The sequence below is a fragment of the Siphateles boraxobius genome, unplaced genomic scaffold (assembly GCF_051911475.1).
Source record: "Siphateles boraxobius isolate OS27281-9 unplaced genomic scaffold, OSU_SipBor_1 6, whole genome shotgun sequence".
NCBI lineage: Eukaryota > Metazoa > Chordata > Actinopteri > Cypriniformes > Leuciscidae > Siphateles > Siphateles boraxobius.
In genome coordinates, this window is record NW_027509186.1 from 29,905,714 (window position 1) to 29,931,524 (window position 25,811).

The 25,811-nt window shown below is 35.8% G+C and overlaps 3 protein-coding genes across 6 annotated transcripts in view; 1 reads left to right on the forward strand and 2 right to left on the reverse strand.

Annotated features, from left to right (window-relative positions):
• Positions 1 to 1,523: 1,523 nt before the first annotated feature.
• On the forward strand, positions 1,524 to 6,621 carry tubd1 (tubulin, delta 1). 3 transcript variants are annotated; one of them, XM_077208804.1, is made up of 9 exons: positions 1,524 to 1,536; positions 1,953 to 2,082; positions 2,166 to 2,313; positions 2,394 to 2,610; positions 3,619 to 3,850; positions 3,940 to 4,104; positions 4,248 to 4,376; positions 5,233 to 5,416; positions 5,509 to 6,621. In XM_077208804.1, the coding sequence occupies exons 3-9, from the start codon at positions 2,195 to 2,197 to the stop codon at positions 5,612 to 5,614; spliced, it is 1,152 nt and encodes a 383-aa protein (XP_077064919.1). In that variant the 5' UTR covers positions 1,524 to 1,536; positions 1,953 to 2,082; positions 2,166 to 2,194; the 3' UTR covers positions 5,615 to 6,621. The 3 variants fall into 3 exon arrangements, with proteins under 3 accessions (XP_077064919.1, XP_077064917.1, XP_077064918.1); XM_077208802.1 differs by lacking the exon at positions 1,524 to 1,536 and having other exon boundaries at positions 1,619 to 2,082; XM_077208803.1 differs by lacking the exon at positions 1,524 to 1,536 and having other exon boundaries at positions 1,619 to 2,082; positions 2,394 to 2,605.
• A 2,528-nt stretch (positions 6,622 to 9,149) lies between these two features.
• Positions 9,150 to 22,996, reverse strand: vmp1 (vacuole membrane protein 1). Its single transcript, XM_077208805.1, has 12 exons — positions 22,616 to 22,996; positions 21,831 to 21,937; positions 21,085 to 21,217; positions 20,085 to 20,175; positions 19,774 to 19,884; positions 16,899 to 17,066; positions 15,339 to 15,470; positions 14,334 to 14,414; positions 13,155 to 13,271; positions 12,684 to 12,745; positions 10,470 to 10,572; positions 9,150 to 10,058 (listed from the first exon to the last, which is right to left on the reverse strand). Exons 2-12 carry the CDS (start codon positions 21,907 to 21,909, stop codon positions 9,915 to 9,917), a joined length of 1,221 nt encoding a protein of 406 aa, XP_077064920.1. The 5' UTR covers positions 21,910 to 21,937; positions 22,616 to 22,996; the 3' UTR covers positions 9,150 to 9,914.
• A 601-nt stretch (positions 22,997 to 23,597) lies between these two features.
• Positions 23,598 to 25,811, reverse strand: part of cltcb (clathrin, heavy chain b (Hc)) — a 30,458-nt gene continuing 28,244 nt past the window's right edge. For both annotated transcript variants that reach the window (XM_077208799.1, XM_077208797.1), the window contains one exon: positions 23,598 to 24,670. In XM_077208799.1, coding sequence (XP_077064914.1) covers positions 24,540 to 24,670 — 131 coding nt within the window. In that variant the 3' untranslated portion in view covers positions 23,598 to 24,539. The remainder of the gene's footprint in view (positions 24,671 to 25,811) is intronic.

Genomic DNA, 25,811 nt, shown 5'->3' on the forward strand with positions numbered 1-25,811 from the left:
AGAAATCATTCTAATATGCTGATGTGATACTTATTCATTATCAATGTTGGAAACAGTTGTGCTGCTTAATATTTGGTTGGAACCTGTGATGCTTTTTTCAGGATTCATTGATGAATAAAAAGTTCAAAAGAACAGCATTTGTTCAAAATAGAAATCTTTTCTTACAATATACATATTTGGTATCACATTTTATCAATTTAACACATCCTTGCTGAATAATTCATTTCTTTGAAAAAAAGAAGACAGAAATAAACTTCTGATCTCAAATTTTGAAACAACAATGTATATTGTTGCAAAAAAATCTGTTTTAAATAAATGCTGTTCTTTTTAAACTTTTTATTCATCAAGGAATCCTGAAAAAAAATATCATGTTATAAAACAGATATTAAGCATAACTGTTTCCATAACTGTGTGACACTGAAGACTGGAGTAATTATGCTGAAAAGTCAGCGTTGCAGCACAGAAATAAATTTAAAGTAGCCTATATTCAAATAGAAATCCATTAATTTAAATTGTAATAATATTTCACAATATTACTTTTTCTGTATTTTTGATCAAGTAAATGCAGGATTGATGAGCACAAGAGGGTTCTTTCAAAAACATAAAAATAGTAATGTTTCCTAAACTTTTGACTGGTACTGTATACATTTATATATAAATTCCAAACCAAGAAAGCTTTTTCTTGGTGTGTGTGTGTGTGTGTGTGTGTGTGTGTGTGTGTGTGTGTGTGTGTGTGTGTGTGTGTGTGTGTGTGTGTGTGTGTGTGTGTGTGTGTGTGTGTGTAATATATCTCAACATTATCATATTTTAACCCTGAATCAATAATAATAATGATAATAATAATAATAATAATAAAAATTCCCACGTTTCCTAAAATTCAATGTAATACAAATAAATAAACACATTCATTTGAATAAATAAATATTAAAAATATATAAATACATTCTTATTATTGTAATGCAATATGAAAAAAAACACAATTACTTATTACTTACATTGTAATTGTATTATTTGTTGAACTAAAATTAGTTTATGTTGATGCATGGATGAAAATCTAAGGAGAGTCGCCACGACGCGTAAAAAGAATTTGATCTTATGCTTTATGCAAAAATATTATTCATCTAATTTTCAGTTTGATTTGGGGTGAAATATGCTGTGTGCGTTCACGCAATATCATAATTACCGTAGGCAGGCTCAATAGACAGCATAAATATTTATTATGTCTATGGCTATTTTTTTTACAGTCTATGGTCTATGGCAGCCTCGATATGACAACACGTGACGTTCTATTCTGAGATTCTGAGATGATCGCATTTCTATGGCGACACACCACAATCAATTGTACAGCGGTCACGTGGTACAAGAAGCTCTCATAAAAGCCCCATCTTGCATAGTGTAAGTTACTTACTCTACAACGACGTGAACGCTTTTTACAATTTGAAACCTCGAAATGACAGTAATTTCAACATGTTTTAAACGCAGTGTTTTCGTGATATCTACCACAATACGCAAGTAGAACAAGGAAGCCCGCAGAATGTATGTTTTGTGCGCCATCTGATGGTTGTAGAGATGTTTTTCACTGTAACGTTAGCTCTCAGTCCCATCATGCATCAGTTCTGACGCTTGCAAAACTGCACCCGCCTTCAGCTGTAGGCACAAATTCTCTTCTTTCACTTTGTAAAAGTTTTTTTGTAAAGTAGTCAATTAATGAATCGTGATATTGTGTATGCCATAGCTTTGTTTCGACTCTCCGAACATTAAACTGACATCCAGGGAATTTGTCTCGTTGAGCTAGGAGGTAAACGTTGCTATAGCTACACTTTTGTGAGTTGTGTAACGTTACTTAAATAATGCTATGAGATCGTGTGAGACGTTTGTCGTATCGTTTAATGCGTAACGTTAATGTGGACAGATAGAGCCCGTAGATGCATATGTCGGTTGTAAGCTTACAGTTGGGTCAGTGTGGGAATCAGATCGGACACGAGCTCTTCAGTGTCATAAGCGATGACTCAAATGGACCAAACAGAAAGAAGTACAAGCAATGCAGCGATGAGAGATTCTTTTATGAAAGCTCAACTGGAGGTAGGTTCAACACAACTCACTGATGTTTCCTAATACCTCTGTAATATGATATCTATTAAGTTCCCAATGTTTATGTCTCACAGAACTTGTGGCGCGGGCTGTACTTGTTGATATGGAACCCAAGGTTATCTCTCAAGCAATAGCCAAAGCTTCAAAATCTGGAAGATGGAGGTATGGAGACAAAGCACATTTCTCCCAGAAGCAGGGCTCTGGAAACAACTGGGCACATGGGTAAGAAGAAGATCAGCGCTTAGTTTGAGCTCTTAATGTGTTTTTTATGTGTGAGTTCAGTTTACTGTTGTTCTCTGAAGGTTCTGTGTTCATGGACCACGTCATGAAGAGGCTGTAGAGGATATGGTGCGGATGGAGATCGAGCGATGTGATCGTCTTGCAGGCATTTTCACCATGATGAGTGTTGCAGGTGGCACCGGTTCTGGTGTGGGTACCTACATCACTCAACGTTTGAGGGACTTATACCCCCAGTCCTTCATCCTAAATCAAATAACATGGCCCTATGGAGCTGGTGAGGTATTGAGCTTTTTGTATTTTAATGTATCATTGATGTAGTAGCAGTTTAGTCATTGACATGACAATTGTTTTTGTAGGGATCTATTCATTTGTTCAGAAATGCCTTAAAATATAGGTCAAATAATCAATGATTTGAATAGACCTTATATTTTAAAAAAAAAATTAATTTATGAATTTAGATTTTTTTTAAACTTTTTTTTGTCAATGTCAAAATGTCAGGGTGAAACAACTGTAATGACATATCAAGGCTCAATGCTAAGGCTACAAGGATACTTGCCAGGATGGGCATTTTGACATAATTTTGTGTGAATTTGTCCATTCAAGCTCAAGAAGATGTGAGAGAGAACTCAATTCAGCATTTGAGATTTTCTTCCATGCCTGATTTCAGACTAATGGAAAGAAAACATCCAAAATGAAATTAAGTGTTAATTTTATTGCACAGTCAAGTACAGTACAGTTGCATTTACATACACCAAACTTTACAGTTTTATTCTTATCTAATTTGTAATTATTTTTTTTTTTTTACAGTGTTTTGTTCATATATCATTCACCTGATTTATATAACATTTTATTCCTAAATATATGGTGAATATACAGTATTTTCTGATCTATGAATGGAGTGATAAAAACAGATCCCAAATCCCCCTCTGTAAAAATCTTTAACTAATATGTAAACAAAATGATACAAGAACTTTAAACCTGGCTTCATCCAATGTTCAGATATCTGTTCTGGAAATGTATGCAAATTAGTGCATTTTTAATTAGATGATTCATTTGCATATTTAAACAACATTTTAGAAAACGTGTAATAAAAAAACTGTCTTGATTTACTGATTAATCAACTGGGAAAGTGTGGCGTCTTATCTTGCCATCAAAACTATACATGAATACAAAGAGTACATTTCTAAGAACTTGGCACATGTTTTAAACTAGATTTTGTCCTTTTCTTTATCATGGACACTCTTATTTGGCATTGATCCTTATTATAATCACTTTTTTCCTTTCCAGGTGATCGTGCAAAACTACAACTCTGTGCTCACCCTGTCACATCTCTACCAGCTCTCTGATGCTATTCTGGTTCATGAGAATGACACTGTGCACAAAATCTGCAGCCATCTGATGAACCTCAAACACATGTCCATCAGTGACATTAATAAGGTGATCGCTCACCAGCTGGGCAGTGTGCTTCAGCCCGCTTATACTGCTGATTCACCCTGCCATTACAACAGAAACCCCATAGGTACAAACGCCTCACAGTTCATGTCCAATTTCAGAGGGTCATCAGGGAAAAATGACATTCCTTTACTAGTGTTTATCTGCTGTCTACAGGGGAATTACTGAGTTCTCTGGTGTGTCACCCCGAGTACAAACTGCTCAGTTTGAGTAACATTCCTCAGATGTCCAGCACGTCTCTGGCCTACAGTGTGTTTAACTGGCCCGGTCTACTCAAGCATTTACGTCAAATGCTCATCGCCAACGCTAGGATGGAAGAAGGTGAGTGCTGTGATGTCACTTATTCATGTAATATTAGGAAGGATGCTTTATATATGACACATAACAGAAGAAATGCAAAATATTACTTCATTGATTGTCTACATTAATGGTTTTGTGGAGCTAAAAGGCTTTATTTTTGAAAGGAATTGACTGGACAGTAAACGTCACATCAGGAGGAGAGAGCTTGACGAACAGTAGGCATAAAAGTTTCAATTCATCACTTGCTAATGTTCTAATACTGCGGGGGAAAGACGTATCTACTGCAGTTACAGGCAAGTAGCCCTTTAATGTACTTCCATCCATTACCAAGCATTTTTAAAGGTACACTGTAACTTTTGGCCCAACAGCGGTTAAAAAATAAAACTGAATTTTGCGGAAGAACATTATTTTGGTTGTGCTTCAGCTCTGCGGGACTGCGCGGATGAACATGGTTATCCTACTGCTCATAAAAATTCACTACTAGGCTTAAGAGATAAAACCAGTTTAGATGAAAAAGATCTCAAGCTGACTGAAGATGTTACTGTAGTTTTTACCCATTAATAGACACGGTACTTTCTTGAAAATAAATTTCAGCACAGCACTACATAATGCAACCATAATGAAATGAGTATTCACAATAGATAATGCTTAACATTGAAATCTTTTAGAGAGCTACATTTGGCTATATATCTGTATGATAAAATACTTTAACTGTTGAGTAATAAAAACGCCATCTCCGCGTCGCTTTTATAACATTTCAAATCCCTCCGTTCATGTCATCTCTGAAAAGCCAAGCCAATGTTGATTCTTGTTTAATTACAAGCCCTGTCGCGTTCTATTTTAACCAGCAGCCTCTCTTCTGTTCTTAGTTAGTTTAAAATGTGTGATTCCCCGGAGGTTCGAGATTTAGCTGCTCCATGTCAACCTTTCTCGCTCGTTTTAGACAACTAACCAATGCCAGTCCCACAGCATACGGGTTAAAGTAGCCGGAGCAACTTTTCTCCATTTACGGAAATGACGAGACATGCGAGGAACAAATGTAATAGGCTTACCTTACCATAGTGAATCAGGGTAAGACGGTGGTTCTCAAACTTTTTTGGTCACATAAGGTGGATTGGAAACTAACATGAAAAATACTTTAATCAACAGATGGTTTTAAGGATCCTTCGTTATATGTGCCGTGGCTTAAAACAGAAAATTGTTTCAGCACATGGAACTCCCCTGTAGCTTTCAATGGATATGAAAAGTCTGCCACTTTGGTCAGTAACAGCCAGTACCTTTTAAAACCACTGGACAATATAGTCAGGAAGGCTTGGAACATGTTTGCCTCAAGGTGAGAAATACAGAAGCATTAATACTGGAACATTTTCTGTAGTGTCCTTTTTTTCTCTTTTCTTTTTTAAATACTTTTTTTTTTTTCTGTAGGGCTTATGTTCATCAGTATACAAAGTTTGGAATCTCTGAGGAGGATTTTCTGGACAGTTTTACTGCACTAGAGCAGATCATCTCCAGTTACACACACCTATCATAGTCGGCTTATCATAAAGATGTGACAATACTGATTTCATATGATTCCATATTATATGACTTAACTGGCCTCTGGAGAAATATATTTGTTAAAATGGGGCAGTTAAATGCATCATTTTGTGATACACAAATATATATTTATCTAACTTAACCATAGTTCATTTATAAGTATTTGAATAATTTCAATATATTTAATGAAATAAAAGCAATGTTTACCTGTGATGCTTATTCATTTTTTTGAGCCACTTATGAATACTCATTCTCCAGTGTCAGCATAAGAAAGTTGAACTGGAAAAATAAGACTATCAAAATGTCTTAGTTTGCCCCTGGGTTTTTTCTCCAGCAAGATTTGAAAATGATTCAAAGAGCATCTTGAGCTTCAATGGAAGCACAAACATCTGGCCGTAAGTTAGAAGACCTAGAATTAGTGCTGAATTTGTATTATTATTATTATTACTAGTATCTGATATATTGACGGGTTTCTCAATCCCTGATATTTTTATTTAATTATTACCTTGCCACTTATGATTACAGATTGCCCCCATTTCATTAGTATTGGCAATTATGTTTTCTGTTTTTTATTTTTGTCTGATTATTTATGATTACTGATTATACAGTTAATGATTGCTCTGTTTTTAGTGTTTCTTTTTTTTTTTAGCAAAATTGCAAATTAACAGTAGCTTATACAAGGTAAGAAATCAATGACACAGATGAGAGAAAAATATAACAAAGAGAAAGAAAACAGTCAAATATAGATGTTGATATAGTAGTGTATGCAGGTACATTGGTATGTTTAAGCAATGTTTTTAGTGTTTTGATTCTAACTTTTTTGGTATTTCTCTGGAATTGTTTTTTATGTAACACAAAATACTGATTACCAATTACAATTGTTTTTTTTTTTTGCTTTGTATACGTATTTAATTGTTTGTATATTGTAATTGAGTAAGTGATTGTATTTTGAGTTATTGGATATTCAATAGTGAATAAATATCTGAGAGATGTTGCATACAACAAGTATGAGAGAGAGAGAGAGAGAGAGAGAGAGAGAGAGAGAGAGAGAGAGAGAGAGGGGTCCACTCCAGAATTGTTGTCTTGTCTTTGGATTCATCTCGATATGCGATATGGTAACTTATTTATTTTTTTGTGCAACTGCTCACCTTGTAGAGTTGGATCGAACGAACCGATTCCTTTGATCGGCTCATAAACATGAACGATGTTTGGATTTGGATTCATCTCGATATGCGATATGGTAACTTATTTATTTGTGTGCAACTGCTCACCTTGTAGAGTTGGATCGAACGAACCGATTCCTTTGATCGGCTCATGAACATGAACGATAGTAATCCGAGTCGCGGCTGGAGGGGAGTCGTTCTTTTTTCCTATGAGTGTTTCACACAATGCACACAAATTAGCTCCTCAGTTATAGGGGAAGGGGCGCACCCAGCGCAGGGGTGCTACTGCCTAAACAGCATGATAGTATTTGTGCACGCGCGCGCATCCTTTACGTGAGTACTCCAGTGGAAAAAAACCCTCTGTCATTAGGTAGGAGCGGAGCCAATGGCTTGTGCACGCTGCCGTCAAACTGGCTTCTTAAAACTGACTAAATATTTAAAAAGAGCCGTTTTTTGGTTTTTTATCGAAATGTTCTTGTGATAACAATATTCTTGTGTGGAAGTGTTAGTGTTTGTAGTAAAAGCTGTTTTGCACAGAAATTCATTGCACCCCGCTTTGTTTTTGATGTTTATTTGTGAGTAGGTATTGTATGAATAACATAAGTCAACATAGCTTTACACATACACACACTTTGTACTAAAGGTAAATCCAAAATAGTGATGTCACTTTCTAAGCAGAGGGATGTTGTGCAACCCTATAGAATATAGTCCACACACGTCAAATTAGGTAATAATCAATATTTCAGAATAATTCAAACTCAGATATTCGTGTGTGATATCTGAGTTTTAACTATTTGACTACAAATCTCACCTCATCATTCCTCTCAGTGATTATTTCCAGGATAAACTGAGATACCCCCAAGCTGGGTTCTTAAAACTGACTAAATATTTAAAAAGAGCCAAAAGATCTTTGAAAGGAACGGATCGCCAAGATCCGGAAACCCACTCAAAGAGCCATAAATCCCATCACTATCACCTTGAGCCAGAGCCGTTGAAAAGTTGCAACATTTTTTGATCTAACCACCACGAGGTCACGTGGCTTAATAGCTCCGCGCTGTCAATCTCTTTGAAAAAACAAGATAGACAGCCGTTTCACAATTTTTCAACGGCTCTGGTAAATGCAGTCCGCAGAATTATTACGTAACAAGATATTTATCACCTGAATTGTACTGCAGAAAGTGGAATACTTCGATAGATAGAGGCAATCTGCATTATCCTGAATTAATCTGCAAGTGCGGTGGGAAAAGGACGATTAATCTACATACAACAATCAATGACCCGTCACAAACAACAAAAGAATCCCATAATGCACCTTTTGAATTCGAACTGAAGAAGTGTTGTTCACATATGGCCCCCAACTGTTATGCTTTGTTGCTAATGGTTCCAACAAATTAGGAAAAAATTACTATAAAGTGCTTTTTCATCAGTGGGGAAAAACTCAAACACGTGTGACAAACAATGCTTTATTATTGTGATAATGAAATGTAAAATATATAACTGGCCTTATCTTTCTTAGAGAAATAGAAATAGCTGAATGCAATAAGAAAAAGCAAAGTGATTGATCTTACCACTATTTGTATTTAGTTTACAATAAAAAGCTAAATATTGGTTGTACTTAAATGTTCGCATAAAATCTATCTGCCTCAACAAACCAGGAAATAATCCATTAAATGCTCAGACCCATCGCTCACTGGAGAGAACATTCACCAGTTACTAAATATTGTTCAGTTCAACATTTATGGCACAAAATTCAGCCCTGAAAACATGCGGATGGTGACTAAACCCAAAATTTCAGGCAGCCTATTAGACTGCTGTTGCCATATGAATTACAGCCAACACCAGTCTGATAAGCTACCTGACAGAATGGGACACTTGTGGCTGTATGAGCACAACATACTACTGAAACATGCTATATCTGAAAGGGAGTACATACGCTGTCTGAGAGAGAGAGAAACAGATATATAAATAGAATGACAGATATAGAATGACAGATCAAACTAATAGAACGACAGACATAGGATAGAGAGGTAGAATGACAGGCAGATAGACAAAGAAAGACAGAGAACGACAAATGGATAGGACATAGATAGAATGACAAATAGAACAACAGATAGATAGATAGATAGAATGACAGGTGGATATAGACAAAGAACGACAGACAGAGAATGACAAACAGATAGAAAGAACATAGATAGACAGACGGATAGATATTTCATTGCCTTTCACATACCTGCTTTTTGGCTGCATCCTACAACTTGTCACCCATTTGTCTGAACCCAAAGAAATTAATTTTCATAGTTTTTTTGGGGGGGGGGGGGGGGGGGGTAATCCACAGATTAACGTAAAACGCGCATGCAACACAGCAGATGTATTAATCAATTTAATGTTGGTTCTGAGAGAAATAGTTAGCCACACAAATATTTCAGCCCAAAATAAGAGGAGGATTGTATGGATCAACTTGTGGTTTTAGTTAAAATGTCAAAGGTTGTAATGCACAAACAAATGCAAATATCACATCTTCAGTTTCTTGGGTTAAAAGTTACATCCACTAGTTTGTGACATTTTGGTTTAAGATCTCTGGAGAATAAACATGTGCGCATAGTCAATACATTATTTACAAGATGTGCAAACTATTTAGAAACCACGATGATCGGAGTTGATATTGCTATCCTCTTTTAAACAGTTAAAGAAATACAAAATGACATCAATATTGATAAAAAAAAAATATCCCTGAAAATTCCAATCACAACACCTCGCAAAACAGACCCTGCCCATCCATACCTGTATGTTAGAAATTAAATAAGTCAATCTATTGATTAAGAACTGTATTCACTTCAATGGAAGCATGACCTCCAAATGTTGCATAAGGCATTGCAACAAATATGACTCCACACAGCCTGTTAGCTAGACTGCCTTGGTTCCGTAAAGACAAAATTCTCTATAAATGTTAAATCTGATTTTAAATTGTAGAGCACACTACAGACAAATGAAGAGGGACTTCACGTAACTAAAGGGATCTGAATGAACGTTAACATACAGAAGCGCACACAAATCAGTTCTCATGTAGCAGTTTTAGCTTAAATATTTCGTAGGTTCCAAAACAGTAGCGTGAGATGTTTTTCTGTGAGTCCGTCATTTTGTTTTCTCCTCTGAGTACTTCTTCTGCTGGAGACGCTTGCCGTAGCTCTGTGCCATGGAGTTAATGATGGACAGAATAAAATAACACACCATGACCAGCACCACTTTCTCAAATACCCACGAGAGCCAGCTTTCACCCTGCATGGGGGGGGGGGGGGGGGGACGTATATAAAAAATAAGACATTTAAAAATTTCTGAATTACTTGGTTCAAAGATTAAACGATTTTAAGGCCAAATTAAATTGGTCTTAATAAATAGTGTGTTTTTCTAGGCCATGTTAAACCTATATAATATCAAAATAAAATAAGACAAAAATGTAAAAAAGCAGAATAAGCAAGGCCTCATATATATATATATATGTATATATATATATATATATATATATATATATATATATATATATATATATATATATATATATATATGTATATATATATATATATATTCTGTTTCTTGTTAAAATAAACTACAAAAAATAATTGCAGAAATAAACAATGTGAATAATAATAAAATCTATATTTATAAAATAAAAAATTGATTGATTTTTACCGCTGCAGTTCCTTCGCCGGCTGGATTATGAAGCTTGGCTCTCTGGGCTTCCAAGTACTCCCTAAAAGGTTTCTGAAGAGATGCTCCAACTCCAGGGATAATACTGTCCAAAAAAATTAAGAAATTATTAGCAAAGTCTTACCAAGAATGGAAGCAGCCAGAAGTCAACTAGATCTCCCAAAGTGCACAACAGCTTTCCATCAGTGAAGCCTCCAGAAGAATGAAGCACCAGATCTCTGAACCCTCACTTATAGCAGAGAGGCTTCTGTAGGAACTGCTCTAAAGCAATTAATGAGGAAGTGACTCAATATTGTGTCATCACTCCAATGTAGGAAGAACCGCCCAGGTTTTTATTTTGGGGGGGGGGGGGGGGGGGGGCAATGTCAGTGAAACCAAACCATCATGTAGGATCAATTATATTTCTGCAGCACACATCTTTCCAGTTCAAGGTGCAATTACCATGTCTTTATTACATCAAAAAAGCAAAGAAATACTACTGAAAGGAACCACAATACAAATTCTGAATGTTACTGGTCTCAGTCACATGACCTCACCACAAACAGGCTGATGAATAAGAACCTCAAGTTTGAGCAGCTCATCAAATCCAAAGGATCTTGTCCAAATCATGTGACGAAACATGCTAACCACATTCTTAGATCGTAATTATGAAGTTCTTTCGATGGGGCTTAATTATGAAGCTACAATTGTGCCTCATTCAAAGATGAACAGTCATTTCATTTTTACTTTTGGAGGCCACATCTCTACTTTTGAGTCACTCTGCTACATCATCTAAACTCTATCTGTGCACAGACATCACCATAAATGGTGAAGACTTCTCAGGCTTACTAATAAGTGGCCTCAGTATTTGGTACAAACAGTGTTAAGGTCAATCTTATGGTCACATTTCACCCTAAAACCAAACATAAAACATTACATAGTTAATAAGGATATATAATGCAATAAAGTCTTAATAAGGCACTATTTTAATGACAATTAACTCTTTCCCCGCCAGCATTTTTGATAATTTTCACGAAACTTTCATGGCCCCCAGAATATTTTGTCGTATGAATATCTGAACATGCAATATATCAAAAGAAATTAACTTAATTAAATAAAGTAACCAAGTAGATTGGAGTCCAACCTACCTAATGCTTGCACAGTCCTTTATCGGGCCTACCTCTTCCTGGGTTGAGATTACATGCGGTAATGTTAGGCAGTTTTGATTTATATGCCGTTTAATGAGCGCATTATTTTACATGTGCTTAAGCAATGCTTCTATCGCTTGTTTCTGTTCCTCCTTCGCCTGTGTTTTGATCCGGAGAGTCTGAACCATTTCAGAAGATGTGTACGCCCCCCCCTAACGTATAACAGTGAAAACATGGAATTCCAGAAAATTCTGTCAATGGCGGGGAAGCGTTGTCATAAATGACGAAAAAATTCGCTCATTAGGTGTATTCGGCTTGGAAAGCATATGGATTTCATACACCAATCGGTCTGTACAGTGCCGCTTCAAGTCGAACACACCTATTAATGTCAAAAATAATGTCACAATAGAAGAATAAGATAAGATCTTTTCAATCTTAAAATAAGATAAAGCAACATATCTTCTTTCTTACTGATTTTGGAGTGAAATGTAACCTGGACATATTTAGCCATTCACATGTCCTATATAGTGGTTTAGAGGAACAGAAACTATATGCGATTCTTTAGATGATTCAGACTAAACAATGGTAAGCATCTGACCGTCTGAGAGGAGTCTGCATGCAAACGTTAAATGAGCCGCCCACAGTTCATGAAAGAGTTCAATAAACTCTGCTAGATCCTTTTTTTAGTTTCCTCTAGTGCATTTACATGTTACAATGACATTTGCTTCTTACTGGCAAAAAAAATGACTCTTTATTCATGCATGCACTACCGTTCTAAAGTTTAGGGTTGTAAGATTTTTTTAAACATATGGAAGAAGGCTGTATCTATTAGATAAGTAATTCACATGCAAAAAAAATTTAAATGATTAATAATACATTTATTTTTGAACGTCTAAAATGGCATTTTGAATTGCCACTCAAACCAAATAAGAACAAAACCATCTTCAGAATTTGCACTACTACTATAATTTCAGTTGTTCTTGATTCATGTAGTTCTTGTTTATTCACTATGTTTACCGTTGTTTACACAGGGTGTCCATATTCACCTCACGGTGGTGTCATTACTCACCCGATCAGAGTGACCATCTGCTCCACTATGTGCTTGCTGAATGTTATGATAACAAATAATTTCTGTAGAGAAACAAAAAGTGGATAAACATTGTCAGACATTGACTCAACGGGATGTTCCTCAAAGAGGGCAAGTGTAGCAGATTTGTTTTGTGGGGTGGGGGGCAGATAGTGTCTTTAGGAGACAGCGAGAAGTGAAGAGACATGACACCCAGTGAGATCACTGACTCATTCCCGCTCATGATTTGATCTTTTGGATGACATGAGCAGCTCTGTAGACATCAGATGCAACGCTGTCTAGAATTTTCTGAGTCAGCATTTAAAAATCAAAAGAGCCACATGCAAAGGTCTGTCTTTGATGATCTAATGGCACGATCAACTGAAAAAAAACTTCAAGAACTATGGGAATCATCTCTTTAGGAATGACACGCTCAAAAAGTGTTTAACATTTGTTTTCTTACTCTCTGTATACCTGAATGTGCATCTTAATAACAGCCTTTCCGATGAGAGTCGCTCCAAAGAAGGTCCAAAATGGAATCAGGAAATGACCACAGGTGATTCCAGCCAGGTCAAACAAGGGATTTGGGATCTGAGAAACAGATATGCATAAGTATTAATAAACATCAAAAGACAATCTGACAAATGGATTTGAAACTCAGAACCATTAAAAAAAAAATTTATTCTTACAAAAAACTCAGTGTTATGTTGGCAGAGTCCCAGGGCACGTTCCCATGGGATTGATGTATTATTTATTTTTGCAAAATGGTCTTTACTTACAACTTCTTAACAGTTTACCAGGCTCATTGATTTTGTCATCTCAGAATTTCTGAAGGCCGGGTTTTTGTTTAACATCGAGAACAGAACACATTTTTACACATGGGGAAAACTGATTGTGTAGACAACAATTCAAGAAGGTCCAGTCTTTTGATTCTCTTAATTCTGTTGCGCTTAGAACATAACTAACTATGCATATATAACTATGCTTAGTAACATAGTTTGTGTAATTGTTTAACTGTTGCATTTGTTATATTAAGGCTATAATAACAGTAAGACCATTGATAGCTCCTCATTTGCATGCTTAGGCCTATGAAGATTTTTTTTATCTATAGCATTTGTTATGAAAAATACCAACATACATATTGAGAAGCTACAACATGTTATAATATAAATCTATAGTAAAAAAAATAATCTATTCCCTTAACAGATAATCTATTATAAATTCTACAAGTTTGTGCAAATTTACCACAATAAATAGATACAATATAATGGGGCTGTTTCATATCATGTTTGACTTTCCCCATAGAATTTTAAAGTAGTAAAGTCTACAGAATTCAGATGTGTCACACTTTTTTATCATCATTGTCACGATAAGAGTGACTTGCGCAAATCTTATCACACCACTCATGTAAATAAACCGGGCCTCTGTCATATTGCGCTGATAATTGGTCCGTTTAGTTCGGACGGGAACTTAGCACTTATAAAAGCTCTGAACGTAGCCTATATAATTGACTTTGCTTTGGTTATGGGGGGGGGGGGGGGGGGGGGTTACCACCAAACTACACCTGTGAACATTTAAATTCTGCAATAACAAACCAAGCAATGATAAAGACATTAAGTAAAGAAATTAAAAAATAAATAAATAAAAACTTACAGAGGCACAAGCCAGAATTCCAAAAAATCCCACTTTCTGCACCATGTTTTGCACCGCAAGCTTGGCTCTTGATGCAAAATCCTGGAAGAAATTTGACAATTTAAAAATGTAGACTTGGCATGGAAAAGTTATCATAAGTCTGCAAGGACTGAACAATCTCTACAACTTTTTATACTGTTATATACTGTAAAATAGTTTTAATATTGTTTAAAAAATGTGTTTATATAAAACAAAACATTAGTTAAAACATAATATAATACTAATAATAATAATAATAAGTTAAAATATTATCATACAAATATTAATGTAATACATTTACTCATTCATTTTTTTACATAAAATAAATATTTTATATCATTTTAGTAGAACAATTTCTGGAATCAGCTTTCAGTTACTCTACAATATTTTAAGGCAAAAACAAAGAAAACATTTAACATCATGCCTAAAATAACAGTCATATAAAATAATTACACTGCCACAATTGTGGAAAAAAAGAAGAAAAAAAAACAATATCAAAAAAGGGTGGCATTAAATCACCAGACCTTGAGGTGGAATACAACATTATTAAAGATGACCAATTAAAATAAAGATGACCAATTAAAAGTCTTGAGTGAAGGGGCAGACCATGTGGGGTCCCACTTAGACACTAAGAGGCAATGATTAAAGAGAAGCTCTGACTGAGTCACCCGCTGCTCAAATGGTTTACTGGAAGTCAGGGGAGAGCCCTTCCAAGAAATCATGTGACCTGCATAAGTGAACCACAATAGTGGGGACTCATGGGAATAGGATACAGGGACCCCTCCCACCAACAGAATACAGTATCTGCTGCATCATGGGGGGGCATCACTGTCAACTTCATAAAGTCATGACCACTAGAAGGAAATAGTTAGTTGAGCTTTGAACGTCTACCAAAGATACCGGAGCTAATGTCCGTATGAAGGTTAACTGTTAGTTTGGACACATGGGTTGAGTATATGACATGAGCTTCTGAGATGAAATCCAGACCTGTGCGCTCTGTGCCTGCTCCAGCATCTCCTCAAATTCCTCATAATCTTCATCATCAGGATCTGCTCCAGAAAGCCGTGCCGCCCGCGCCATGAAGTAAGGAGGCAGCTCTCCAATAGCCGTGCCCGCACCCTGCAAACATAGTCAAACATTATGAGCCTAAAGAAGACAAAAGTGTATCTCAAACAACTTCTGAGTGCTGAAAGTCTTCAAAAACAAGACGTTATGTTGGGACGGCAATACTAGGTTTTTTAAAATACGCAGAAGCGCTTCACTGCTTATCATAGTTCAGGTCTGGAAAATTGATGTGTCAATTTATATGCCAAAAAAAAGTTTGTCATAGCAAAGTATCAAAACATCACAGATTGGCATCTTAAGACTAAACATGGAGGATCTTCTCATTTGGCAGTTTCACATTATTAAAAGTTTTTAAAAATGCAAACTTTAATTAAGAAGCTGCATTGATCCCAGTACGTTCAATAGACCGATAGATAGAATTAACATTTAAATAAAAAAATAAATATATATATTTTTCTAAATTATTTATAATTATTATATTATAAATCTATTACATAGAAAATCTTGTAATTTTATCTTGTATTTATTACAATTCATACATTTATATTACTTTAAATGCATTTAAAATATTATATATATATATAAAAATTATATAACTTATATATATTATATATATATATTAATATAATTAATATTTATACTATTAGTACAATAATAATTTTAATATATATTATATATATATACTTATTGTACTTGCTGCAGGGTCTGGAATATGTTCACATGCTCAAAAACTAGGGTGCTTCTCAATATCCTTCCTCGTCTCCTCGCTCCTCCGTTCTCCATCCTATGACCCGGAAACAGATCGAGCTCAGCCATCTTGAAGGACATCTCAATTCTTGAATTGCTCCGCGAGGATCGAGGAGTGAGGAGGCTTCCTGAGGAGTTATGAGCGAGGATACACAGGTGTATCTTTTGCAGAAGAGCTTTATTGACTAAACGTGATGCACGTATAAATTCTCCTCCCCCTTCACATCGGTCACAATCATTTTAATTTCTACTTTACCCATGCCGTTTCTATAAACCACACATCTCTCACATTTCAACAGGGTATCTTGCTTTATTATTATTTATTATGAATTTCTTAAATAACCAAACTAATACAACATAAGGTCAGATTCTTTGAGCGCAGCTGATGACACTGTGAAGTGACGCTCGAGTGATCAAGTATTCCAATGTATAAAAAAGCTTTCATTCGATTCCTCCGTCCTCATTTTCTTTCCTTGCAGCCTTCCCCTCGCATCCTACAGGGGGTGGAGCTGAGAAGCGAGGAAAGGAAACGAGGATACACAAATAAGAATTGGGAAGCACCCCTAGTTTGAATGACCTACACTTTTTAGCTGCCATTTCAGCCTGCTGAATCCCATACCAGAAGGTCAACTTCCAGGAGAGTTTAGTTCGAACTCTGCTCTTCTGAAACCCAACAGCTCAATTAGCTGGAGCATTGAGTGTAATGGGCCAAGACTGTGGTGTGGAAGCACTCACCCACATGCAGGCCTCCAGACGGACCTTCGCCATGATGGTCCACAATGAGATGCTCTCCTTTAGGACCTCCTCCTCCGGACACACTATCTGAGCTGGGTAGGGCGGCTCAGGGAAGTTCACCGAGCCACATTCATATGCAGCCAGGGTGACAGAAGCTATGTGTGGACCCTGGAGGAAATGATGCAATCACATGTTTACTGACTGAAATAAAACTTCACGTGAGCATGAACATTTCTTGCCCATGAGCGCTGTCACATGCACAGCTTGATGCATTTCTAAGAATAGTACCTCACGAGTAAAATAACAATTGTTTGCTGACCAAATACATAAAACTAACATATTTGTCCGTGCGGTTCAATGCAACTGCAAAAAGCTTGTGACCTCAATGTAGTGCGATGGAAAAACCACAAAGACGAAATGACAATTCATTTACTAAGTGAAAACAGACAGTGATGTCATACCTTCCCACAGTCGGTCGATCCGTGGGAGAATATATGTGGGAGAGGAGACTGGACAATATACCATGATGTCTAGCATTTTTAACCTCTGATTAACCTTCTTTAACCGAAGGAGGCACAAATGACTCAGGTGGTACCATTTAGTGGATGGCTCTATCCAAATCTACCATAATCTAATAAGAAATACCACACAGATGCAACAAATGATAGAGAAACCTTTAGTTTGTCACATCAAAAGTTGTTTTATAAGGAACAGAATGCAGATATATACAAGACCTGCACTAAAAAGCCTGTTAAACCGAAACCCAGTCTAAATTTTGATGGTGGTCTTGGGTTACTCCGCTGACTGTTGGGATCTTTACATTCAGAGGTGATGTCAGCCAGTCAGGACAGAATTAATCACATTCAGAGATATGAACTCATGATGGTGTCACAGCAAAGAGCCTAAAACAGCAACTTTTTTATCTGGTTACTCAGTGCAATTGAGTTTATTTTCCCAGTCACTGAAACCTGACACAAGCCACTTCCCAAACTCAATCATTAGATGCAGATGAGAAGTAGTTTTGATTAAAAAATCTATTCATTGTATTAGGCGTTTTTACTACAAATGTTTAAAATTTGTTTGTTTTTTTAAGAAAAACTAAAATCTGTTTCTAATAAATGCTGTTATTCTGATCTTGGAACAAAGAATCTTGAAAAAATGCACAATGGTTTGCACAAAAATATTAAAGGGATAGTTCACCTAAAAATGTTAATTCTGTCATCATTTACTCAGCCTCATGTTGTTCCAAACCTGTATGAGTTTCTTTCTTCCTCTGAACACAAAAGATACTTTAAAGAATGTTGGTAAATAGACAGTAGCCATTGACTTATATAGTAGGAAGAAAAAAAAAAATACTATCGAAGTCAGTGGCCGACATCAAGTGCCTGTTTACTGCCTGAATTCTGCATCAAAATTTATAGACAAGTAGTTTGTTTAGGCATGTTTTGTAAGGAATTACAAACCTGCACACATATATTCAAACGCACATAACTATAGAATCAATTCTTAATGCGCATGTGAACGCCATCAGCGTCTTTCACAGGTTCACGTTTAAAGTCTGTTTAGAGAGAACGGTGTCGTCTTAGCGGCCCCTAATTTAATAACAAATGATCATTTAGACGGAAGTGAATCAATCAAAACTAACTTTAGCTGGAAAAAACATTATTCAAGAGCCACTATAAAACCAAACCAATCTCTGTTACCTTAAATTATATCTTTATCTCTGTAAAGCTGCTTTGAAACAATCTACATTGTTAAAAGCGCTATATAAATGAGGATGACTTTGACTTTACCAACATTCTTCAAGAAATCTTCTTTTGTGTTCAACAGAAGAAAGAAACTCATACAGGTTTGGAAAAACATGACGGAGCAAATTATGACAATTTTCATTTTGGGCTGAAAAGCAGCACAACTGTTTTCAACATTGATAATAGTAATAAATGTTTCTTGAGCAGCAAATCAGCATTTTAGAATGATTTCTGAAGTATCATGTGACAAATAATAAATACTTCACTATTATATAACTACTATATACTATAAATACTTTACTACTACTAAAAACTAAGTACATTATTAAAATACTGTCTAGAAAATACTCTTTACATTAAGGGTGCCTTTTTTCCCACTACTCAAGTAATGTTAGGTGTATAAAGGTTAAATAAAATTTATTTTGAATTGATTAAATAACTATTAGAGAACGGTTTTAGTTACTTTTGCTTTGACAGCCCTTTTACAAGTAAGTAAAACCCATATTGTCCTTTAAACAATTAAAAAGACAAAAAATAGAGCTCGCTAGAGATTTGTGAAAAAAATTGCTCATCTTTATTTAAAACTGATGGCGAAACGTTGTGCGTATTTGCACTTTCACATCCCATTCTTTCACAATGCCGACCATAGACACAAACCGAGCGCAAAGTACTAGAATTCCCCAGTGACAAAGGAGGGGCGTGACTTCACCACAGCCAGTGGAAGTGGACACTCCTGACCACTGTCTAGCAGTTCAATCTGAGTCAGTGGAAACTGCAGAAAGGTTCTGCTTACGAGATCTGCTGCAGAGAAGCAGAGAGAGGCACATGCTCTCACTGTCACACTATTAATAAACTTCAGTGGAACACCCAGCACGAATACTCTTCCCTTTTGACAGAGCACTGGGCCCCTGACAGTTAATCTAGGGGAATACCCGATGTTACTGTATTCAAAGACCCAATAAAGTCAAAACTTGACTTTAATGTTTATTAGCTTTGTTGGCACATATATTCACAGTAAGAATTTCATTGTTTCTACTGAAAAAAAAATCAAACAAACCTTCATCCAGAAAACCCTCCCTAGAATGAGAAATTAAGTCTTAATTTCAGACCACTGTTTAAACTCTTACCAGGTACAAGAGGAACGTGTGCAATCCAGTTCCGAGACCAACCGAAGACAAAATACCCAGGCCTACCCAGTAGGCACACCACAGAAACTTCTTCTCCAGGTACTGTACATACTACAAACAATGGCAAACACATTAAAGAGTAGCTAAGAAGCTTCAGAATAACTCCAACTCTATTAGAGCATGTGAACAAAACAGAACTGCTAAATTACTACATTGCAGAAGCTTTTTGTAAAAAAGTGATCATAAGAAAAATAAAATTGTACAAGCAGCAAAATCATGATTCATGACCAACAGGCAAATACTGAGCTCACCTGCTGATGTGTTCCTTCTATTGAGTAAGCCATTGAGAAAAACGAAAAAAGGACTATGGTCAAAAATACCACACCTTTACTCAGCCAAAGCCTGTAAACAAATGAAATAAAATAAATAAACGTTAATGATGTAATATGCATTATTAAAAGGTGGATGTGATTATAGTAAAGTAGTAAGACTGTAAAGGAGTTAAAAATCACAATAAATCATACATTTTGAAGCATCTCATCATCGCTCAAATGTTTGGAGTCGGTAAGTTTTTTTTAATGTTTTTAAAAGAAGTCTCTTATGCTCAACAAGGCTGCATATATTTGATCATAAATATTATTACAATTCAAAATAACTGTTCTCCATTTTTTTAATATATTTTGATATGATGGCAAAGCTTCAGTGTCACATGATTCTTCAGAAATCATTCTAATATGCTGAATTGCTATTTTTTATCAATTATTTTAACAATTTTATTTTATAATATTTTATCAATTTTTAAAACCGTTGGGCCGTTAATATTTTTGTTGAAATGCATTTTTCAGGATTCTTTGATAATCAGAAGGTCCAAAATAACAATTTATTTGAATTAGAAATCTTTTTAGACATTATAAATGTCTTTACTGTCACTTTTGATCAATTTAATGCATCCTTGCTAAGGTAGGTTAAAAAAAATCATACTAACTCTTTTAAACGGTAATGTGTCTTGCATTCAGTTGCTTTTTAAGCAAAGAATCTGAATGATACATGTAAAATTTCACTTTTTTCACTTGTGACAGGATAGGAATACTTGTGCTCACATTGATAGGAATTAAGCGGGCGTTTACACGGCACTGTTTTCAACTAAAAGCAAAAACCGTATGCGTTTCAGTCATTCATTTACAGTTACACGACAACAGCGTTTTGGGGGCCTGAAAAGGTAAAGTAAAAAGCTTTCCGTTTTTAGTACATGGTTGACGTGAAAGATTAAAAATTAAATTATGAGTGTACAATAAGAGTTTGATTGCTTACTTCCACGTCCATTCTTTCAGGGTAATGAGGGTTTCTAGGAAGAAATACTGTAGTGTGATAAAAGGCCTCTTCCACAACACTAAAGAGAGACGCTCTTCCCTGTCCTGCTGCTTTCTCTCTCTCAGAGATGAATCTGTGGGTATAATACACAGTCTTTTGACATATGATTTCATTATTATGTTTTAAAACAGCATGCAACAAGTACAAAAGCAACTTCAGAAACACTACTGATTATTTCAACATCATCAAGCAAAAAAGCAATCTGTGAAAACAAATATTACATATTATAAAGGTGTATGATTTGTCTTTATGACTAAAGTCAAGATGAAACAGAATTACCGACAGATCTTCCATATTGTGACATACGTCTGTGTAATGGCTTATTGAAAAAAAAGAAGGATGGGGACATAGTTTTATGCATCTGTTATTGGTTTGATTTTGCGATGAGTTGTTGCCTCAAAAGTGGAGTTTAAACAATGTTTGGTATATGTTTCTGCATACATCACCAGAGAGAAATGTATTTTTATTAAACGAGGTCAAAATGTTTTTCTTTAGATAAAAGATAGGATGAATTTTCATTCCATGCGGACTTTAAGATCAATGACGAATCCATCAGTGATGATGGCAGGTCTGTTTATCTTCACAGGACGTTTTATCTCTGGTCCTGACCCTTGATCTGTTCAGCTGAGGCTTACATGGTGGCTGCCAGATGATAATTACATCAGCTTCCTCTCAGCTTAACAAACCTGTAGAACTGCCATTCTGCTTGTCTTTAGGTCCTAGTCTTTTCTGTGGCTGTTCACATTCTGCTCCATTTGCATCCATCTCCCACAACTGTTTACAATTCAAACACCTGCACACATAAAACAAACATATGTTACTCAGTGAGGTCTTGGTAAGTTTGCTGAGGGCAGACAAACATCCCAAATCAAACTTTAAAAGTAATGATGGTTGTTAATCTTCTCCAAAAAACATTGAGTGGCTTATATGTTAATCTTTAAAGAATGGCTGTTAAATTTTTTTTAAAAATCTGAAGGTCATAAACAGCTCAGCACTGTCAATAGTATTGACTAATATAGGATATATGTCCAAGTAACGTTACAAGTATATTAATTTATTTCCAGAACAGGACTCTGATCACCTGTATAAATTATGTTGTACTAGGACCTTTAACTAGCACTTTAGCTAGCTATCCTAACTAAGCCAGAACTTCATAGTAAAAGATAGTAAAACCAACTGAGCAAGTAGGGTTATAGGATATTAGAATTATTAGCTCTTATTTGGTTATTAATAATGATCTCATATTAACATTTTCAGATACCATTTACAGATTATTTCATTTCAAAAATCAAATGTGGGTGATGAACCGGCAAGAATTAGCTGTCTAGGTTAGCTTTGAGTCCACTACCGCTGTTTAGATTTTATTTCAGACTCGGCAACGAGTACATAGAGATGTTTACATACTTTTAGGCTAAAAAGAGTTAAAAGTGTCATAACAGAGATGAGGTAAAGGGAAGGGACACATTCATACCTGCAACCACTCTTCCGTCCTGACAGCAGCAATAAGCGACAACAACAGCCACAGGAAATGACTCATGCTCAGCTGTATAGCGGTGCAGTTTTTTCCAAAATAAAAGACGATGCTGACTGTCTAACTGTCATCTATTTGGATGATTTTATCATTAACACTAAAATTCATCGAACTTTATGCTGACGTGGTTTTCTCCTAGCCCTTATCAAGAGATTCCTAGAATTTTTTTTATTATACTTTAATTTAATATATTACCCGTCACCTTTGGATTAAGTTCGATGTCGTTTTCCTCAATGAGACAAAAATAGAAAGGATATTTTAGGATGAACCTGAAAGCAATTTATATCTTCGAGGTTGGTCTTTTACGCTGCTATCGACCGTGATAGTGCAGTAGAGTAGCAGACTTCTCACTACTACCGTACTATTGAATTACTGAGAAGTCAATGTACTTTTTCCGGTGCGGGTTATTTATAGACGTCTAAATGTATGTTGATTTTTAAACGTTTCTTATACTTATCTGTTAAAGACTGATACAAACAAGCAGGTTTGTCTTCATTTTTTTTTTATATCGAGTTACAAACTTATGCAATTTTAAATTTGCACATGATAATTTTCCCTCATAATAAAAAGTTTAAGAAATAAACACTTTTGTAAAGAAATTTAAAATTTTGTACTTAGTGAGATGAATATCCCACTCACATTAGGATTTGCTATACATGGAGGGGGGTCACCTCATGGGGGCCACCATGTTGAGATCACATGATCAGATGAATATCATTTGTTTGCGGAATAAAAATGAAAAGATTACTTGGGAATTTCTTCCAAGATGTCAGGCATATTGACCAGCACAACATAGGGAAAATTACTGCAGATCTATACTGGCTACTATGTGTTTTATGGAAAAATAAAGAGGCAAAATATACGATGGAGAATGGATGAGTTTCATTTGAATCTTTGTGAATTTACAATCAAGCCACCAAAATAATCACAATATTTTGAATTTATTTCCCTATTTTCTGATTCTGCAGATCACAGACAAATCTTACAGGTGGACAAGCATTGGTATCCATTTGTGTATTCATTCTTCTGTACACTCCAAATAATGAGCTAGAACAGCACAACACCTGGCACACACAAACCTCAATACAAAGAATTGAATGAGTAAACACAGAAGTCAGAAGAATCAATGTATCCCTTGCTCATTTATGGAAATGGACTCACACAAGAAAGAGCACTGTATTCAATACAAGGAAAGGTCACCTGTTACACATGGAGTGAATGAGATGTTAACAACTACGAGGTCGATCGGGGAAACCCGTTTAGGCTAAGGGATTAAAATCGTTTACTTTATTTATGTCTGTATGTGCTTAAAATGTCCATACAGCTACATATTTGTGTAGAATATCAGATTATTACTTAGTGTTAGCTAAATGTACCCATGGATGCATACGTTCATGTTCAAATATTGTTTTAACTTTTATCATAATATACAATAATGAAATGCATTAAACAGACTGACAGTGTAAGCTCTTCACATACAATACATCAAAATTAAGAGATTCTACATTAGTTTCCTCTCACGACAGAGTGCAAATCAGATGCTTCACGACATTTTTTAAGGTTAATTGCTCTTCTCAACACTCCATTTACATACACAACCCATTGCCCCCTTAAAAAAAAAATCAGCTGGAAAAAAAAGTGATATAAGTGGCCTTAAATACATGGAATGTGAAATAACAAAAATGTGGTCCGATTATTTTCTTTGACAATACAAATAAAAATGAAGTCCTTCATTGCAGTTTAAGGAAAATAATTTAAAACGCGTAACTTTTTTTTCTTACTTTATATAACCTTGTGTGTAGACCACAGTAAGCTAGTAAGGAACTTAAGGACAGATGGATGGACAGCTGTGGGCAGGAGGGCTTTACATGCCATAGCCGAACCCTGGCTGTGCGGGTTGGCCGTAGCCAGGTGCCGTGGGGTATCCGTAGCCGTAAGGCTGCTGTGGGGGTACTGCGACATTGGGACCTGCAGTGAGCATCAGCTGGGGTGTGCCTGGGAAAAATGATTAAACACCATGAAAAATGGTTGAGCATTATAACAAAAACAATCTACATCAGTATGCAATTGTAAATTAGTTGACATCAGACTACTGAGCATTTGTAACAGTAGCTGCATTTACATGGACCCTAATAATCGTTTGTAATCGGATTAGCAGCACAGCTGGAATAAAAAAAAAAAGTCACATGTAAGCTCGTAAAACGGAATGAATCGGCCAAATCTGATTTAAATTTCATTCAGATTGAAAGAGGTGGTTTAAACCTTTTCTGTTGAACAGGACATGTAAAAACTTGATCGGATTAAAAGCTAAAACTGAAAAGTTCTGCGCATGTGGAATGATGTATGATGCACAGAACAAGCTGCTGTAGTTCTTTCCACTCATCGTTTGTGAAGAGGAGCAGTACAACGTCCCACCAGTGCTTGCTTCGGACTCATCCACAGCCGCCTTGTTTGGGGCACGGGGTAGGGGCGTTTTTACTGCTTGATAAATATAAGCACCATGGCATAACAAGCTTCATGTGCCCGTTATCTCCTAATTAGAACCTGAAAACAAATATTAAGGGTTTACACTACAACGAAGTACTAAAAGTTTTTCTTTGCGTTTTTCGCACAGGCGACAACATTGTCAAAACGATCCCCGTTCAACACTGTCCATGGATTTGCAAAAACGATTAAAAACACTGTATTATTCATGCCAGGCCAGTAGTTGGCAGTGTCACTTTGTAAAGATAAACTACGCACCTATAGGCTGAACACGTAATACGCATATGCATGACACCGCTTTTGTAGTTTACACTGAGCAAATAACTGTATCATTTTCAAAAACTTGCATTTTGTTTGAAACCAGTTTTCAAAAACTTGAGTTTTCAGGCCCACAAAACGCTGCTGTCATGTAAATGAAAAACCAAAACACATAAGAATGGTGCCGTGTAAACGTATGCTTTTTAATACAAAGAAAAGGATGATGGTTAGTATGTGACAACCGCGGGAAACTCTGTATTGTGCAGTGTGCACGTCAAAAGATTATACTGATTTGAAGCTTGTGACATAAACAAGCAATCACCTTCAACATTAACTTATTCAGCGTTCATAAACACTACATTCAGTTTCATCAGTCGGAACGATTTCAATGAGA